At 45.5% G+C, this 20,734-nt stretch overlaps 1 protein-coding gene across 1 annotated transcript; it reads left to right on the top strand.

The window, feature by feature from the left end:
* Nucleotides 1–1,251: 1,251 nt before the first annotated feature.
* Nucleotides 1,252–20,710, top strand: LOC133750522 (cyclic AMP-responsive element-binding protein 1-like). Its single transcript, XM_062180100.1, has 3 exons — nt 1,252–1,503; nt 11,341–12,063; nt 20,657–20,710. The coding sequence occupies exons 1-3, from the start codon at nt 1,252–1,254 to the stop codon at nt 20,708–20,710; spliced, it is 1,029 nt and encodes a 342-aa protein (XP_062036084.1).
* The last annotated feature ends 24 nt before the right edge of the window (nt 20,711–20,734 follow it).

Here is a 20,734-nt window from a genome sequence, read left to right on the forward strand (position 1 = left end):
GACTGCAGGCATGGTGAGGGCCCAGCCCTGTGCACCCCAGACGAGACCCCGCCCCAAGCTGGGGTCGCCAGCCCTACAGGCACAGAGAAGACCCTCAGGCAGAGCAAGGGACCCGCCCTAAGCTTTGCAGATGTGACCAACCCCCCACCCAGATCCCCAGCACCCGCAGGCACTTCGAGAGCCCTTCTGGGCACTCCAGAAGCGACCTGCCCCATGCCCAGGTCCCAAGCCCTTGCAGGCACTGCAAGAGCCCACCCTGGGCACCCCAGATGCGACCCCGTCCCCGCCCGGGGTCCCAAGACCTGCAGGAATGGCGATAGTGTTGTACTGGGCACCCTAGACTGGACCCCGCATCCTTCCCGGGTCACCACCCCTGCAGGCACTGCAAGAGCTCTCCCTGAGCACCTGACACGCCACCCCGCCCCCTGCCCGGGGCCCAGTCCCCTGCAGGAATGGCAAGAGCCCCACCTTTGCTACCCCAGATGGGATCCAGTCTCCTACCCCGGTCCCCACCTCTGTATGCAGACTGAGGGCCCCGGGTGGGCACTGCACATGGGACCCAGCCCACCCGCCTGCATCCCCAGACTGCAGGCAGGGCAAGAGCCCTGTCATGGCACCCCAAAAGCGACCCCGCCCCCCGTCCAGATCCCCAGCCCTTGCAGGCATGGCGAGAGCCCCGCCCTGGGCACCCCAGACGCAACTCCACCTCACCCACCCTGGTCCTCAGCCATTGTGGCACAGCGAGGTCCCCGCCCTGGAAACCCCTGATGATGTTGGAACATCTGCCCGGGTCCCCAAGCCCCAGCATACTTGGTGAGAGCCCCACCCCATGCACCCCACACGAGACCCCGCCCCCTACCCAGGTCCCCACCACTGCAGCAGGGCAAGAGCCCCGCAGGCACAGCCAGGCCAGGCCCAGAGGGTGCCTGTCATGGGGCATCCATGTTGCGAACCTGCCTCGCCCGCCCGGATCTGCAGCCCCTGTGGCACAGCGAGGGCCCAGCAGGTACACTGAGGGCCCCGCCCTGGGCACCCCAGGTGCATCCACACCCCCCACCCGGATCTCCAACCCCTTGCAGCATGGCGAGAGCGCTGCACTGGGCACCCCAGATGTGACCACACCCACTGCCCAGATTCGCAGCCCCTACAGGCACTGCAAGTGCCCCGCCCTGGGAACCCCACATTGACCACGGCCCTCGCCCCGATCTCAGCTCCTGCAGGCACTATGAGAGAGTTCATAGGGTACCCCAGATGGGACCCACCCCTGCCTGGGTCCCAAGCCCCTGCAAGGATGCCAATAGCCCCGCCCTGGCCACCCCAGACGGGACCCCGTCTCCTACCCGAGCCCTCACCCCTTCTGGCAGGCTGAGGGTCCCACCCTGGGCACCCCAGATGGGACCACACCCCCTGCCCGGATCCCCAGCTCCTACAGTCATGGAGAGAGCCCTGCCCTGGTCACCCCAGATGCGGCCCTACCCTTGCCCAGGTCCTTCGCCACTGCAGGTACAGTAAGGGCCCCGCACTGGGCACGCAAGACACCACTCCGCCCAGCCTGCCTGGATCCCCAGCCCCTGAGGGCACTGCAAGGGCCCCACAGACACAGTGAGGACCCCGGCCTGGGCACCCCATATTCGACCCCACTCCTGCCTAGGTTCACAGATCCTGCAGGTACTGCGAGGGCCCCGCAGGCACAGCGAGGGCAGGCGTGGCAAGAATCCCACTCTGGGCAACTCAGGCACTACCCTGCCCCCCCCTCCCAGCTTGGGGCCCCAGTCCCCACAGTGCTGCGAGGGTCCCGCTTTGGGCATCCCAGGCGCTACACCGCCCTCCACCCGGCCCAGGGCCCCAGGCCCCGTAGTTGTCATGAGTGCCCCGCCCTGGCACCCCAGACATGACCCCGCCCCCGCCCATGTCCCCAGCCCTTGTATGCATGGCGAGGGCCCCATGGGTGGGTGGAGGCAGCTATTGGCTGTGGGGCCAGAATTGCTTTCTATGTTAGGCTTTGCACTTCCAGGCCGGAGTACAGAGAGTGCTTGCTTCAGTCTGGTAAAGCCAGGTTCCAGAGCACTGTTTCTGCTGCTGTAGCCTCCAAGGAAGAGGAGGAGGAAGGCAGGGAGCCAAGCCAACATGGGGACTTGTTTTTAGCCAATGAAACACAGCAGCCACCACGTACTCGAAAAAAGCTCAGAGCTCCAGTGGGCTACAGCGTCCATTTTCTAAAGTTTCCATTTTCTACTTTCCTATTTTTGCACCCTAGCCTTTGCAACTTTTCTTGGCAGGCTACTATCTATCTTTGCAGGGGTGGGGATGCGGCGGCAGCTGAGGTGCCTGAGGAAGGGACAACAGTGCTGGGGGCCTTGCAGGAGTGGCAACCCCAGGAGCAGTCCCCAGGAGCCATGGCATCGTATTTGGCTGTCAGCTTCTCCTTCCTAGGCACCCCCCCTACAGGCATGTATTTGTGCCTCAGTGCAGCCACCAGCAGCCATCTGTCACTGGGCCCCTTGTGTGGCCCCCAGCTGCCACTGCCTGCTTAAGGAGCACCCCACTGCCGCCTCATCATTGGGCCCCTATGTGGATGCCAGGGGTCTCCACCTCCTGCCTCCTGCATCTCCACTGCGGACAATTTTTTGGGGAAGCCGCGAGGGACCCAGCAGCAGCAGGCCCTTTCCTCAGGCACCCCTGCTTGGCCACGATATTGGGTCTCAACTGGGACCATACAGCCTCTACCTCCTTCCTAGGGCAACGCTGTGGCTGCCGCATTTTAGGGCACCCCCACCCCCACGCGCTGAGTCCAGCAGCCACCAAGTCATTGGCACCACCAGGTGGTCCCTAGCTGCCACCGCCTCTGTCCCTGGGCACCCCTGTTGCCGCTGCATCATTCAGAGACCCGTGTAATCCCCAGCAGCCATCAAGTCATTGCCAGACGTTGCAGCCTCCTCCTCCTTCCTTGGGCACCCGCGGTGCTGCCATGCCTTTGTGCCCCAGCGTGGGCCCCCCTGCAGCCATTTGTCATTGAGCCCCTTACACGGTCCCCAGCAGCCGCCACCTCCTTCCTTGGCCAAACCACAGCTGACGCATTTTAAGGGTCCCCACCTGCATGCTCCCAGCAGCCACTAAGTCATTGGGGTCCCCGTGTGGTCCCTAACAGCCACGGCTTCTGTCCTCCAGCACCCTTGTTGTCACTACATCACTGGGTACCCTGTGAGGTCCCCAGCAGCCTCCACGGCATTGCCTGCCTTTGCTGCCTCCTTTTCCTTCCTTGGGCACCTGCGGTGCAACATGCCTTTGTGCCCCAGCATGTCCTACCCCTGCAGCCACCGTGTTATTGCCCACCTTGGCTGCCTCCTTCTCCTTCCTATGGCACTCCTCGTGCAACCACGTCCTTGTGCCCTAGTGGGGACACCCGTAGGCACCTGTCATTGGGACTTTGTGTGGTCCCCAGCAGCCTCGCTGCTGCCTCGTCATTGAGCTCCCAGCTGCCACTGTCTCCTTAAGGAGTACTCCCACTGCCACGTTGTTATTGAGACCCCACCTGGACCCCAGGCACCCTCCACCTCCTCCCTCGGGCATCTCCACTATCAACATTTCTTTGGGGCCCCTGTGCAGCCCCCAGCAGCCGCCAGCCCTTTCCTCAGGCACTACTGCATGCGCCACATCTTTGGGCCCCCAGGCGGACCCCAGCAGCCGCCATCTCCTTTATCTGGCAACCCTGCTGTCCCTGCTTCTTGGGCCCCAGCACTGCTGGCTCCTTCCTCAAGCACCCTGGCTGACACTGCCTCATTGGGTCCCCATGGGGACCCCAGCAGCGGATACCTCCTTCCGTGGACACCCCCTCTGCCCCCTCATCTTTGGGACTCCACACAGACCCCAGCACCTGCCTCATTCTTCCTCGGCCACCTCCGCAGCTGCTACATTTTAGTACCCCCCCACACACACATGTCCCCAGCAGCTACTAAGTCATTGGTGTCCCCGTGCGGTCCCTAGTAGCCACAGCCTCCGTCTCCAAGCACCCCTGCTGTTACTGCATCATTGGGCATGCAGCACCTCATGGCCCCCCTTGGCTGCTTCCTTCTTCCTCAGTCACTCTCCATGCAGCCATGTCTTTGTGCCCCAGTGCACCACCAGGAGCCACCTGTCATTGGGCCTCCTGCCCAGTCCCCTGCAGCTGCCACCTCCTTATTCTGGCATTCCCACTGCCACCTCATCATTAGGCCCCCACGCACACCCCAGCAGCCGCCATCTCCTTTCCAGAGCACCCCCGCTGCCACTGCACCATTGGGCCCCCCCTCGGTCCTCAGTGGTTGCCATCTCCTCGGTCAACCTCCACTGCTGCCTGTTTTTGGGGCCCCTGCACGGCCCTTAGCAGGTGCTGGCCTCTTCCTCAGACACCCTCAAATCCCCAGGTGTACTGCAGAGGCTGCTACCTCCTTCCTCGGCCACCCCGGCGGCTGCCACGTCTTAGGGACCCCCACCCCTCGTGGACTCCAGGAGCTACCTCATTGGCATCCCCACAAGGTCCCTAGCAGCCACCACCACTGTCCTCGGGCACCCCTGCTACCACTGTATCATTGGGCACTCTGAGGAGTCCCTATGATTGCCCGAGGATGCTTCCTACTTCTTGGGCTCCACTGCTGCCTCTGGTTATTTGGGCCCTACGTGCAGCCCCCAGGACCCACCAGCTCCTTCCTTTGGCACTCCCGCTGTCACCACATCATTAGGTGACCACGGGGAACCCAGAAGCTTTCACCTCTTGCCTTGGGCACCTCCGGTGCCTTTGCATTATTAGGCCCCCACATGGTCCCCATTGGCCTCCTAACTCAGGCAGTCCCACTGCCACAGCATCATTGGGCCCCCAATGGACATGAGCGGCTTCCACCTCTTCCCTCCGGCATGCCTACTGCCTACCCATCTTTAAGTCCTTGCTCTGCTCCCAAAGCCACTGACCCCTTCTATGGGCACCTCCATTGCCACTGAGTCTTTGGGCCCCCATGTGGACCCCAGCAGCTGCCAAGTCATTGGGCCCCTGGCACAGTCCTTACCAGCCTCTGCGTCATTGCCCACAGTTGCTGCATCCTTCTCCTTCCTAGGGCACAGCCAGTATGGCCAGGTTCTTGTGCCCTAGCGCGATCCCCCACAGCCACCTGTCATTGGGCCCCCCAGCACGGTCCCCAGCCCCACTGCCTCATTGCTCAGGCACATCTGCTGCTCCCACATCATTGGGCCACCACGCGGACTCCAGCAGCCACCACCTCTTTCCTTGGGAATCCCCGCTGCCGATGCTTCTTTGGGGCCCCTGCACGGCCCCCAATAGCTGCTGGCAGAGATTTGTTCTTATGCGCAGGTCTTCAAACAACCCTTGGGGTACCAGAACTCCCCAAGAGTCACTCTCCCTATCAGGCTTCTCATCTACCACCCACAAAATCCAGGCCATTCTATTTTCAGCCTGTCAGCATGTTTCCAGAGATACCCTATGCTGACACTGTGGCTAGGCACCTTTCCACAACCCTATCTCACAAAGTCAGAAGTTGGCTGTCTACTCCAAAATTGCCTCCAGTTCTCATATCCCCCACTCATCTACAACTGTGTCTCCTCCAAATTATCCACTGGGCTCTGGAAGGCTTGCCTTCTCCTCATCAAGCTGTGACCCCCATAGAGGACTGCACTCACAACCCTGAGGATTAAGACTGGAAGCTGAGGTCTGTTAGGTAAGGCCAGGACTCCAGCCATCATGGGGTGCCCTGGAGTGTCAATATGAGCATAGAACCCAAGCCTGTGTGATGCCCCACATATGCAGGTCTGGAATCAAGGGTCAGAGATCAGACTTACACTGAATACCATAACACTGAACACCATAAGCCACTCTGGGTACTTGAATTTGCTCTTAAGCAAGCCAAATGCCCATTCACTGCCTGGCACTGTCCATACCAGCTCTGTCATCAGAACATGGGAGGTCCATCCACAGTCTTTCCCCTGATACCAGCATGAATATTCCAATTCTGAGCTCTGGGCTGCTCTACAAGACCCTGGACCATCCACTCACATGCTAAACCTTCCAGTACCCATTTTGTCCTGTAGAATTTCAGAGCTGAGTCCCAGTAAGCTGCCATTCCCTAAGGCAGAACCAGGCCGATTCAGTTCTCCCAACTTGTATTTTTTTCTTTTTTTAAAGCTTTATTGATTTATTTATTTGAAAGAGTAACACAGAGAAAAGTAGGGTGGGGGTCTTCCATCCACTGGTTCACTTGCCAGTTGGCCGCAACAGCCAGAGCTGACCCAAAGCCAGGAGACAGGAGCTTCTTCCAGGTCTCCCACAGCGGTGCAGGGGCCCAAGGACTTAGGCCACCTTCTACTGCCTTCCCAGGCCATAGCAGAGAGCTGGATTGGAAGTGGAGAAGGCGGGACTTGAACCGGCACCATATGGGATGCTGGTACTGCAGGTGGTGGCTTTACCCACTACACCACAGAGCCAGCCCCCCAGCTTGTGTTTTTTCAACATTGTGCTTGTCCATGGACATGCCCATGCCACATGAATGCCAGTTGAAAACATGGCTTATAATCTTCTCTTAATTGGTTCCAAAGCACTTAGCAAAAATAATGCATTGCATCAAATTTCTACATACATAAATTCTATAATTTTACTTGGGAAACAACTCAACAATTAAAACACAAAAAAGTAGATAGGAAAAATTGAAAAAACATGAAATAAAATTTTAATAAGGTAGAACCAAGAAAATATTAGAATCATAAATAAATCCAAAAGTCAGTTCTTAAAAAATTAATATAGATAACCTAATTTTAAAAGAAGGGGAGGACAAATTGTTAATACACAGTATTATATATTCTAGGGGCTGGCACTGTGGTGCAACAAGTAAAGCAGTGGCTTGCAGTGCTGACATCCCATATGGACACCAGTTTGAGTCCCAGCTGCTCCACTTCTGATCCATCTCTCTGCTATGGCCTGAGAAAGCAGTAGAATATGGCTCAAGACTATGGGCCTCTGCACCCACATAGGATAACCAGAAGAAGCTCCTGGCTCCTGGCTTCAGATCAGCACAGCTCCAGCCACTGTGACCATTTGGTGAGTGAACCAGCAGATGGAAGACATCTCTCTCTCTCTCTCTCTCCCTCTCTCTCTCTCTCTGTTTCTGCCTCTCTGTAACTCTGCCTTTCAAATAAATATTTACAAAAAAGAAGTTGTAAGGAAAAATAAGCATGCAAAAAAGAAAATAGAGTAAGTTCATATGAAACTATTTTACTGATCTTTACGAAGAATCTTGAAAATCCAATAAATGGATCATTTAATAGAAAAATACTAACTGTAATGAAAACTGAAAGCCAATGAATAGATAAGAAAGAATGAATAGAACTGAAGATTTCTTCTATATTAAAACACTGGGTACTTACATTTTCCAAGGAGAAATAAACCAAATCCATCCAGAGTAGAGGATATCAAACTATCTACATCAGAGAAAAGGAAGAACATACATCTTGATTATTTTTATAAAGCGAATATGACTTTAATCTAAAGATATCAAATAGATTTTACCAAAAATATTTCTTAAATTCAGTCTAATTTGTAATTATTATAAAAATATTACAATGATTGTTGTAAACTATTAATTAACTAACCATTTTAAACTGGGGAAAATAAACTATTTATGAATGATAATCAAGCATAAAATGGTATCTCAAGTCTATGACACTCACAAATTCATTCAATTATACTAGAATTATTAGGTGGAAAATTATATATTGTTATTTCCATAGTGATTATATGTCACAGTACAACAATGACAAACTTGGACCCTAAAACATTATCCATTTTTGTCTCTCACAATTATGTTTGTTAGAAATGGTGGTTGGGCTTTGTTGGGAAATGTGTCTATATTTCCTGACATTGGCTGGGACTACTCAAAGATATTCACCTTGGATATGGGCTGCTCTAGAGAAGATTCATCACAATTTCACATAAATGGCTGATGTTTTGCCACAGAGAAAATGGGAACACTGTGAATCAGCTCAGTATCCTTGACTCCCTAGACTTGTGAAGACTTTCTGTCAAGGAGAGTAATTCTGGGGAGTCTAAGTGAAAAAGGCACATAGAATTCCTAATACACACACACACACACACATCGGAGATTAAAAAGGAAATGCAACAACAGATAACACAGAAATAAAAAGAATCATCAGGAATTACTAAAAAGAGCAATCTGCCAACAAATCTAGAAGAAATGAGTAGATTCTCTGACAAATACAATTTACCAAAATTGAGTCATGAAGACATAGAAAACTGAAAGAGACCAATAACGAAGATGGGTATTGAATCAGTAATAAAGACTCTCCCAACAAAGAGGAGCTGAGGAAAGCAGGACAGGATGGTTTCTCTGCTGAATTCTACCACTCATTTAAAGAAGAACTAATTCTACTTCTTCCCAAGCTATTCAAAACTATTGAAAGGGAAGGGAGATTTCCAAGATTATTCTATGAAGCAAGAATCACTGTAATTCCTAAATCAGAAAAAAAGAAACAAAAGATAAAAAGAACAATAGACCAATACCCTTGATGAACATAAATGCAAAAGTCCTCTACAAAATACTAGCTAATAGGATGCAACATCTCATCAAGAAGTTCAGTCAGACCAAGTGGGATTTATCCCTGGTATGCACTGTTGGTGCAATATTCACAAATTAGTGAATGTGGTACATCGCATTAACAAAATGAACAATAAAACCTTGTGATTATTTCATTAGATGCAGAGAAAACATTTTATATAACTAAACATCCTTTCACGTTGAACACCTTAAACAAATTGCATATGGAAATTATATTCCTCAACTCAGTCAATGCAATTTATGACAAACCCACAGTTATCATCTTATTCAATGGGGAAAAGTTGGAAGCATTCCCACCAAAATCTGGAACCAGACAAGAATGCCTGGTTCCATTGCTGTCATCACTGCTATTCAATAATCCTGGATGTTTTAGCCAGAACCATTAGGCAAGAAAAAGAAATCAAATTATACTAATTGGATAGGAGAAGACAAACTATCCATATTTGAAGATGACATAATTCTACATAAAGGAGAAACAAATACTCCAGTAAGAGACTATTGGAACTCATAAATCTGTTGGGTAAAGTGACAGGTATAAAACTAAAACACAAGAAATCAGTAGCATTTGAATACACAGAAAAATATCCTGGCACAAAAAGAACTTCTAAGAACAATCCCACTCACAACAGCTACCAAAAAATAAATACCATGGAATAAAATAAACCAATGAAGACAAAGTCCAGAGATCTTTGAGATGAAAATTACAAAACATTAAAAAAAGACACAAAAAATGGAAAAATCTTCCATGTTCGTGGATTAGATGAATTAATATCATCAAAATGTCCATATTACCCATGTGCACCCAATCAAAATACCAGCAGCATTCTTCTGAGATCTTTAAAAAATGATGGTAATAGGGCTGGCACTGCGGCATAGCAGGTAAAGCCACCACCTGCAGTGCTGGCATCCCATATGGGTGCCAGTTTGAGTCCTGGCTCCTCCACTTCTGATCCAGCTCTCTGCTATGGACTGGGAAAGCAGTCAAAGATGGCCCAAGTTCTTGTGCCTCTACACCTATGTGGGAGACCTGGAAGAAGTCCCCAGTTTCTGGCTTTGTATGGCACAGCTCCAGCCATTGTGGTCATTTGGGGGAGTGAACCAGTGGATGGAAGACCTTCATTTCTCTCTCTCTCTCTCTCTCTCTCTCTCTCTCTCTCTCTCTCTCTCTCTGCCTCTCCTCTCTAACTCTGACTTTCAAATAAATAAATCTTTTAAACAATAAAAAATAAAAATAAAGATAAAAATATTGTGAATGGAAAGGTCTGCCTTTGAATGTTTGACAACAGAAACTGAACAGAGCACCTTTTTCTAGGCACTGAAAAATGACAACAGAAGCCAACAAAAACACATAACAAACGAGTGCTAGGTAGCCACAGGCCAAGTTCTTTTAAGTTTCATTTAATTATCTGCTGAATTATATGAAAAAAATCAGATTATTTTTACCATTAATAGAGTGCTGATAAGCAAGCTTGGCAAAGAACATGGAGAGGGGCCAGTGCTATAGTATATATGGGTCCCAGTTCAAGTCCCAACTGATCCAATTCTATTCCAGCTCCATGCTAATGTGCCTAGGAAAGCAGTGGAGGATGGCCCAAGTACCCATGACCCCTGCACCCACATGGGAACCCAGACTAAGGTCCTGTTCGTGGTTTTGGATTGGCTCATCTCCAGCCATTTGAGTAGTGAACCAGAGGATGGATGACTGACCTCTCTACCTCTCTCTGTAACCCTGTCTTTAAAATAGCAAAACAGGGGCTGGCACCATGCTGCACTTGGTTAATCTTCTGCCTCCAGTGCCAACATCCCATATGGGCACCAGGTTCTAGCCCCGGTTGCTCCTCTTCCAGTCCAGCTCTCTGCTGTGTCCTAGGAGGGAAGTGGAGGATGGCCCAAGTGCTTGGGCCCCTGCACCCACCCGTGTGAGAGACCAGGAAGAAGCACCTGGCTCCTGGCTTCAGATTGGTGCAGTGCCGGCCGTAGCAGCCATTTGGGGAGTGAACTAGCAGAAGGAAGACCTTTCTCTCTGTCTCTCTCTCTCACTGTCTTTAGCTCTACCTGTCAAATAAATTAAAAAATAAAATAGTAAAATAAATCTTTAAAAAATAAAAAAAGAATGTGGAAAGAATTGAGCTCAGGTAAATAATCATACCATCACTAGCTTAGTGTTTTTTAAAAAAGAAATGTCTATGTGTAGCAATTATTCTCTGCCCTTAGTGCTATCATTTCAAAGATATGAGCAAATATAGAATGAGATTCAACTAATAATAAATAAGCACTTTCTATAAATTATTTTAAAATATAGAATATTAGGGTGTTTCAAATGAAGAAATATTTTTTACAAAAATTCTCATATATGTGCCAAAAATACCATGTAACATATTTTATTCACATGTGCAGTGCTGATATTTGTGCTTTTTGGGCAAATTATTATCTTTAAAAAATTTAATATAGAAAGGCTTAACACAGGAAAATAACAAAAATTCTTAAAATGGCAAATCAGCTTGGAAGGAACAAGTTACAACTTCCAAGATATGAGAGTGAATCCAGAGAATGAGCCAGAGAAGCAGTCAACCAAGAAGCCAATGCCCCATCTTGATAGGGGTGACAAAAAGATATTAAACCCATGTGCCTTGTACAACATTGCCACAGATAAGTGAAATAAACAATAGAAATGAAGTGACTGAAAATCTCAGTTTTGATATACCGATGCATCAGAAATAAGTAACTGCCAGCAGCTCATGCAACATCATCTGCTCCCACTGTAACATTAGTACAACTGCCCAATGGGCAGACAGTTCAAGTCCATGGAGTTATTCAGGCGGCCCAGCCATCAGTTATTCAGTCTCCACAAGTCCAAACAGTCCAGATTTCAACTACTGCAGAAAGTGAAGATTCACAGGAGTCAGTGGATAGTGTAACTGATTCCCAAAAACGAAGGGAAATTCTTTCAAGGAGGCCTTCCTACAGAAAAATTTTGAATGACTTATCTTCTGATGCACCAGGAGTGCCAAGGATTGAAGAAGAGAAATCTGAAGAGGAGACTTCAGCACCTGCTATCACCACTGTAACGATGCCGACTCTGATTTACCAAACTAGCAGTGGACAGTATATTGCCATTACCCAGGGAGGAGCAATACAACTGGCTAACAATGGTACCGATGGGGTACAGGGCCTGCAAACATTAACCATGACCAATGCAGCTGCCACTCAGCCGGGTACTACCATTCTACAGTATGCACAGACCACGGATGGACAACAGATCTTAGTGCCCAGCAACCAAGTTGTTGTTCAAGCTGCTTCTGGAGATGTACAAACATACCAGATCTGCACAGCACCCACTAGCACCATTGCCCCTGGAGTTGTTATGGCTTCTTTCCCAGCACTTCCTACACAGCCTGCCGAAGAAGCAGCATGGAAGAGAGAGGTTTGTCTAATGAAGAACTGCTCTCTGGTATGGCCTGGGAAAGCCGTGGAAGTTGGCCCAAGTACTTGAGCCCCTGCACCCACATTAAGAGACCTGGAAGAAGCTCCTGGCTCCTGTCTTCCGATCCACCCAGCTCGGTCATTGCAGCCATCTGGGGAGTGAACCAGCAGATAAAGACCTGTCTGTCTCTCCCTCACTTTTTCTGTAACTCTACCTCTCAAATAAATATTTGGAAAGCAGAAAAAAAAATATATATATAGTTTAGTTTTCACTCTGGAAATAAGGTACCAGAATTTGGGCCTTTAAAAGTTTCCTTTCACATAACTCTACATATAGGAGTTATCCTTAAAATATTTAAGTCCATATAGTGAGGAAATAGGAAACCAAAATAATGTGGAAAGAACAAGTTGCAAGATTGTAAACTATGTATAGAAAAGTATTGATGAGAAAGTGAAGAGGTGAAAATATTATGAATAAAGTAAATATAAAACATGGGTGAGAACTGCACAGGGATGGTAAGAGGGCTGGTGAGCAAGCATATTGAGAACAATGGATCCGGTTAAATATAGCGCTGGGATATAAAGCTATAGCAAATAAGTGCACAGTTACAAAAACATGAAGGTTAGCAAGAAGACTGAAATATCCAAACATGGATGATTTAAAAGACTCTATGCTTACAAACTCTTGAACTACAAAATGCGGTGTGTCAAAAAGACACAAAAGTATACATAATCACACTTCATAACATCAGGGGAGAAAAAAATTAGAAACAATAAGAGGAATACAGAGATCATTCACAGAGGTGACTAAAATAATCCTTTTAACAACTTGTATGGTGCTGTAAAACAGACATAAAATTAATCATGCCAAAAGCAATTATTTGAGCTAGAGTTGGATCCTTAGGTAAAATCTAGTTAATGGACCAAGACGAATAAAACATAATCAAAAATAAACACAGAGATTTGATTACCAATAGGAGCTTTCTAAACCTACCTGTCAAGAAGAAATATTTTTCTACAGTAAAGAAAATGAAATAAGATGATACATGACATGCATCAAACTATGATTTACACTGAAGTAAAGAATTGATAATCCTTGAGGCATCAAATTTAAAAACTATTAAGATATTATCAAATAATTGTGCTTCATTTTAATCTGATAAAGTGTCATTTTGCTCTTAAAACTGTACATATGAAATAAGGAATGTTCCTCTTACAGAAATAAAAAATAATCTTATGCTACTGAATAACTTAATTGCATTAGAATATATTTTTCAAGAAAAATATCCCATCACAATATTAGTAAACATTAGTGGCTCTTACATTGTGTGCTTTTCAGAATATTGATTACTCTCTTATCAGAACTGAGCAGCACCACAGGACTAACCATAGCATAAGCATTAAATACTAACTTCCAGATACTCAGACTTTGCTGTATGTCCACCACACATGGACTGAGATAGACAGGATGATGAGGTTAAGGTGGTAGGTGACCACAAAGGCACTCACCAGCAGGATGGTCTGGGTGGCCTTTTACTCTGGGAAGGTTGCTGGGCAGAGGCGGCTCATGCTGCCCAGTTGGTGGGACCTCCTCTGAAGTCTCGACAAAAGAATCACCATGTGCATACTTGAAAACAGCATGACTCCTACAAGTAAGACATCCTTGGATGTGGATATTGTCATATTGGAATATAACCTCCTAATCATTTAATATATAATATTAAAGTACAGCTTAATCTCCCTCTATAAGAACAAGCATGTTATATCCAGGGACAAAGAATTGGTTTTCAGGCTTGAGCTATGAGTACAAGATAGCATACATTGCTATTACACAAATTTGTGGTACATCTACATAATGCAAATCATCCTACCCTCTTGGCACTGTTCATCAAGTTAACAGCAATTCTAACCTTCTGCCCATACTGTCTACCACACAAAAAGTTAAAAAGTCTTCACTCTCCTTCTGGGAGCCAATTAAGACCTAAAACACCTCCAGTAGCACCTTTCTCATGAATTCGACCTTAAGAATCATATGCAGGGGAGCCAGCCGGGCGGCGGAAGCGGAGCCGTGTGCGGCGGGAGCCAGCCGGGCGGCGGAAGCGGAGCCGTGTGCGGCGGGAGCCAGCCGGGCGGCGGAAGCGGAGCCGTGTGCGGCGGGAGCCAGCCGGGCGGCGGGAGCCGTGTGCGGCGGGAGCCAGCCGGGCGGCGGGAGCCGTGTGCGGCGGGAGCCGTGTGCGGCGGGAGCCGTGTGCGGCGGGAGCCGTGTGCGGCGGGAGCCGTGTGCGGCGGGAGCCGTGCCACAGAACCTCGCCAGCGCGGGAACCAACGGAGGAGGGTAAGACCTCAGAAATCCAAGACATTGAGGGGGGAGGGAAACAGAGGCCTCACCCTTCACTCAACAAGCAAAACAAAGAGCACTGCGATTTTACATATCTAAAGCGCAGCCAAACTCAATAACTTTAGCAAAACTGGAGAACACATTGAGGGCTGAATAAACTCTTGGTGTGGTCCCAGAGGTAGATCAAACGAATACTCACAGAGGCCAGATTTCAACTACCCTCAACTCCACTCCCAACTGAGTCAAAAAAAAAAAACAAAAAAAACCATAAATTATCTCCAACATGCCAAACAATAAACATAGAAGCCGAGGTAACAAAAGCAAGGAGGACACTATGACGCCCCCAAATGAGAAAGACACACCAAAGCAAGATTATGAAGATGAAGAGATAGAGGAAATGCAAGAAGCAGATCTCAAAAAAGTGATAGGAACATTAAGAAATTTTCAAAAACAAATTCTTGAACTACAGAAATCCTTAATGGACAAGGTAGAAAATCTCTCCCGTGAAAATGAAATATTAAGGAGAAATCAAAATGAAATGAAAAAACTAGTAGAACATAAAATTGAGATAGTGACAAAAAACCTCAATGAAATGAAGAACTCAATAGATCAAATGGCAAACACACTAGAGAGCCTTAAAAACAGAATGGGTGAAGCAGAAGAGAGAATATCGGAATTAGAAGACAGAGAACAGGAAAGGAAACAGTCAAATCAAAGAAAAGAAGAAGAAATCAGAAATCTAAAAAATACTGTCAGGAATCTACAGGATACTATTAAAAAACCCAACATTCGGGTTCTAGGAGTTCCTGAAGGCATGGAAAGGGAGAAAGGATTAGAAGGCCTTTTTAGTGAGATACTAGCAGAAAATTTCCCAGGGTTGGAGAAAGACAGAGGCATCCTAGTACAGGAAGCTCATAGAACCCCTAATAAACATGACCAAAAGAGAACCTCACCACGTCACGTCATAATCAAATTCACCACAGTGAAACACAAAGAAAAGATCCTAAAATGTGCAAGAGAGAAACGCCAGATTACTCTCAGAGGATCTCCAATTAGACTTACAGCTGACTTCTCATCAGAAACCCTACAAGCCAGGAGAGAATGGCAAGATATAGCCCAGGTACTAAGAGAGAAAAACTGCCAGCCCAGAATATTATATCCTGCAAAGCTCTCATTTGTGAATGAAGGTGAAATAAAGACCTTTCACAGCAAACAGAAACTGAAAGAATTTGTCGCCACTCGTCCAGCCCTGCAAAAGATGCTTAAAGATGTATTACATACAGAAACACAGAAACACGGTAGCCAATATGAAGGAAGGTAAAGGAAGGAAACCTCACAACAAAAGAACACAGGAATCTCAAACCAGATATCAGAAAATATCTTTGGCAAATGGCAGGGCAAAGTTACTCCTTCTCAATAGTAACATTGAATGTTAATGGCTTGAACTGTCCAGTTAAAAGACACCGATTGGCGGACTGGGTTAAGGAACAAAACCCATCTTTTTGCTGCTTACAAGAAACTCATCTTTCCAACAATGATCCATACAGACTGAAAGTGAAAGGCTGGAAAAAGATATACCATGCCAACAGAAATGAAAAAAGAGCAGGCGTAGCCATCTTAATATCGGACAACATAAACTTTACCATAAAAAATGTCAGGAGAGACAAAGAGGGACACTATTTAATGATTAAGGGATCCATTCAACAGGAAGATATAACAATTATCAATGTATATGCACCGAATCACAGGGCACCAGCTTATTTAAAGGACTTGTTAAGGGACTTAAAGGGAGACTTAGACCCCAATACAATAGTACTGGGGGACTTCAATACTCCACTCTCAGAGATAGACAGATCAACAGGACAGAAGATCAACAAGGAGACAGCAGATTTAAATGACACTATAGCTCAAATGGATCTAACAGATATCTACAGAACATTTCATCCTACATCTAAGGACTTTACATTCTTCTCAGCAGTATACGGAACCTTCTCTAGGATTGACCACATACTAGGCCATAAAGCAAGTCTCAGCAAATTCAAAAGAATTAGAATCATACCATGCAGCTTCTCAGACCACAAAGGAATCAAATTGGAAATTAGCAACTCGGGAATCCCCAGAGCACATGCAAACACATGGAGATTGAACAACATGCTCCTGAATGAACAATGGGTCATAGAAGAAATTAAAAGAGAAATCAAAAATTTTCTGGAAGTAAATGAGGATAACAACACAACATACCAAAACCTATGGGATACAACAAAAGCAGTGCTAAGAGGAAAGTTTATATCAATAGGTGCCTACATCAAGAAATTGGAGAGGCACCAAATAGATGAGCTTTCAAGTCATCTCAAGGATCTAGAAAATCTGCAGCAAACCAAACCCAAACCCAGTAGAAGAAGGGAAATAATTAAAATCAAAGAAGAAATCAACAGGATTGAATCCAAAAAAACATTACAAAAAATCAGCCAAACGAGGAGCTGGTTTTTTGAAAAAATAAACAAAATTGACACCCCATTGGCCCAACTCACTAAAAAAAGAAGAGAAAAGACCCAAATCAATAGGATCAGAGATGAAAAAGGAAACATAACAACAGACACCACAGAAATAAAAAGAATCATCAGAAATTACTACAAGGACTTGTATGCCAGCAAACAGGGAAATCTATCAGAAATGGACAGATTCTTGGACACATACAACCTACCTAAATTGAGCCAGGAATACATAGGAAACCTAAACAGACCCATAACTGACACAGAAATTGAAACAGTAATAAAGGCCCTCCCAACAAAGAAAAGCCCAGGACCAGATGGACTCACCGCTGAGTTCTACCAGACATTTAGAGAAGAACTAACTCCAATGCTTCTCAAACTATTCAGAGCAATCGAAAAAGAAGGAATTCTCCCAAATTCTTTCTATGAAGCCAGCATCACCTTAATTCCTAAGCCGGAAAAAGATGCAGCATTGAAAGAGAATTACAGACAAATATCCCTGATGAACATAGATGCAAAAATCCTCAATAAAATTCTGGCCAATAGAATGCAACAACACATCAGAAAGATCATCCACCCAGACCAAGTTGGATTTATCCCTGGTATGCAAGGATGGTTCAACGTCCGCAAAACAATCAACGTAACACACCACATTAACAGGCTGCAGAAGAAAAACCATATGATTCTCTCAATAGACGCAGAGAAAGCATTTGATAAAATACAACACCCTTTCATGATGAAAACTCTAAGCAAACTGGGTATGGAAGGAACATTCCTCAATACAATCAAAGCAATATATGAAAAGCCCACAGCCAACATCCTATTGAATGGGGAAAAGTTGGAAGCATTTCCGCTGAGATCTGGCACCAGACAGGGATGCCCACTCTCACCGCTGCTATTCAATATAGTTCTGGAAGTTTTAGCTAGAGCTATTAGGCAAGAAAAAGAAATTAAAGGGATACAAATCGGGAAGGAAGAAGTCAAACTATCCCTCTTTGCAGATGATATGATTCTTTATTTAGGGGACCCAAAGAACTCTACTAAGAGACTATTGGAACTCATCGAAGAGTTTGGCAAAGTAGCAGGATATAAAATCAATCCACAAAAATCAACAGCCTTTGTATACACAGGCAATGCCACGGCCGAGGAAGAACTTCTAAAATCAATCCCATTCACAATAGCCACAAAAACAATCAAATACCTTGGAATAAACTTAACCAAGGACGTTAAAGAACTCTATGATGAAAACTACAAAACCTTAAAGAAAGAAATAGAAGAGGATACCAAAAAATGGAGAAATCTTCCATGCTCATGGATTGGAAGAATCAATATCATCAAAATGTCTATTCTCCCAAAAGCAATTTATACATTCAATGCAATACCAATCAAGATACCAAAGACATTCTTCTCAGATCTGGAAAAAATGATACTGAAATTCATATGGAGACACAGAAGACCTCGAATAGCCAAAGCTATCTTGTACAACAAAAACAAAGCCGGAGGCATCACAATCCCAGATTTCAGGGCATACTACAGGGCAGTTATTATCAAAACAGCATGGTACTGGTACAGAAACAGATGGATAGACCAATGGAACAGAATAGAAACACCAGAAATCAATCCAAACATCTACAGCCAACTTATATTTGATCAAAGACCCAAAACTAATGCCTGGAATAAGGACAGTCTATTCAATAAATGGTGCTGGGAAAACTGGATTTCCATATGCAGAAGCTTGAATCAAGACCCATACCTTTCTCCTTACACAAAAATTCACTCAATGTGGATTAAAGACTTAAATCTACGGCCCGAAACCATCAAATTATTAGAGAGCATTGGAGAAACCCTGCAAGATATAGGTACAGGCAAAGACTTTTTGGAAAAGACCCCAGGAGCACAGGCAGTCAAAACCAAAATTAACATTTGGGATTGCATCAAATTGAGAAGTTTCTGTACTTCGAAAGAAACAGTCAGGAAAGTGAAGAGGCAACCGACAGAATGGGAGAAAATATTTGCAAACTATACTACAGATAAAGGGTTGATAACCAGAATCTACAAAGAATTCAAGAAAATCCACAACAACAGAAGAAACAACCCACTGAAGAGATGGGCCAAGGACCTCAATAGACACTTTTCAAAAGAAGAAATCCAAATGGCCAACAGACACATGAAAAAATGTTCAAGATCACTAGCAATCAGAGAAATGCAAATCAAAACCACAATGAGGTTTCACCTCACCCCGGTGAGAATGGCTCACATCCAGAAATCTACCAACAATAGATGCTGGAGAGGATGTGGGGAAAAAGGGACACTAACCCACTGTTGGTGGGAATGCAAACTGGTTAAGCCATTATGGAAGTCAGTCTGGAGATTCCTCAGAAACCTGAACATAACCCTACCATACAACCCAGCCGTCCCACTCCTTGGAATTTACCCAAAGGAAATTAATTTGGCTAATAAAAAAGCCATCTGCACATTAATGTTTATTGCAGCTCAATTCACAATAGCTAAGACCTGGAACCAACCCAAATGCCCATCAACAGTAGACTGGATAAAGAAATTATGGGACATGTACTCCATAGTATACTATACAGCAGTAAGGAACAATGAAACCCAGTCATTTGAAACAAGATGGAGGGATCTGGAAAACATCATGCTGAGTGAATTAAGCCAGTCCCAAAGAGACAAATATCATTTGTTTTCCCTGATCGGCGACAACTAACTGAGCACCAATGGGGAAACCTGCTGAAATGAAATGGACACTATAAGAAACAATGACCTGATCAGCTTAGGTCCTGACTCTAGATATAGAATGTAATACTTTATCCTTATACTTTGCGTTTCTGTGTGGGCACAAACTGATAAGCTCTTTACTAATGATATACTGAAGTGATCTTCTGTATATAAAGAGAATTGGAAATGAAAAAAAAAAATAACAACCTGATATTGAAGGGGAAATGGCATAGAAAGTTAATTAATTTGAAAAAAAATCATGTGGGTTCTCTGTCTTTAATGTGCTGTACATTGTTATTTGATGCTATAATTAGTAATCCAATGGTAGTTTTTTTCACTTTGTATTGCTATATGGGCAAAATGTTGAAAACTTTACCTAATATATACTAAGCTGATCTTCTGTGTACAAAGAGAATTGAAAATGAATCCTTACATGAATGGAAGGGGAGAGGGAGCGGGAGAGGGGAGGGTTGCGGGCGGGAGGGAAGTTACGGGAGGGGGGAAGCCATCGTAACCCATAAGCTGTACTTTGGAAATTTTTATTCATTAAATAAAAGTTAAAAAAAAAAGAATCATATGCAAGTATGTACCCATTTAACAATTTTTTTCTTTTAATAACTAAATATTGCCCACTTACTCAGAAAAGTTTTCTCCTTTGAGACAAACTTTTGGTTTGCATAAGTGAAACCTTATAGAAAGTGTATTTTAGAATTTCTGAGTTGGAAACATATTGAGAATGAAGTTTGAACTGCCATGCTGATCTTTAAGCAAGCCTCTAAAATCTCCACCCACTGTTTCAGCATCAGCTATACTTTTTTTAGTGTAAGTACCACCATTCAAGATTAATGTAATAAAACAAAGTAGGCATCATTGTCTTCTACTGAAAACTGCATGATATATTAATTCAAATAATATTTCATGAAAAAGTTTACATGTAAAATATATCCTCAGTCATAAACTAACCAGTTTTTCTTTATCCACTACCATTTCCACTTGTGAGATGGGCAATTCCTCCTCAGAGATATAGAAATATTAAATTGTTGCTCTAAATTTTGTAGAGGAAGGATCATCAGTATAAGATCAAGGACATAGCCAGTAAAATGGGAAGTTAAAAATGCAGTCACACAAAATCATCT

This window comes from Lepus europaeus, chromosome 21, assembly GCF_033115175.1.
Source record: "Lepus europaeus isolate LE1 chromosome 21, mLepTim1.pri, whole genome shotgun sequence".
Taxonomy (NCBI): Eukaryota; Metazoa; Chordata; class Mammalia; order Lagomorpha; family Leporidae; genus Lepus; species Lepus europaeus.

What these genes read in the sequence shown, in the direction of transcription:
- LOC133750522 (XM_062180100.1), top strand. Translation starts at nt 1,252, where the DNA reads ATGGGACCCACCCCTGCCTGGGTCCCAAGCCCCTGCAAGGATGCCAAT. An exon ending in CAGGTCCTTCGCCACTGCAG is followed by an intron (nt 1,504 to 11,340) that starts GTACAGTAAGGG and finishes AATAAGTAACTG; the next exon opens with CCAGCAGCTCATGCAACATC. An exon ending in TAATGAAGAACTGCTCTCTG is followed by an intron (nt 12,064 to 20,656) that starts GTATGGCCTGGG and finishes TAAATTTTGTAG; the next exon opens with AGGAAGGATCATCAGTATAA.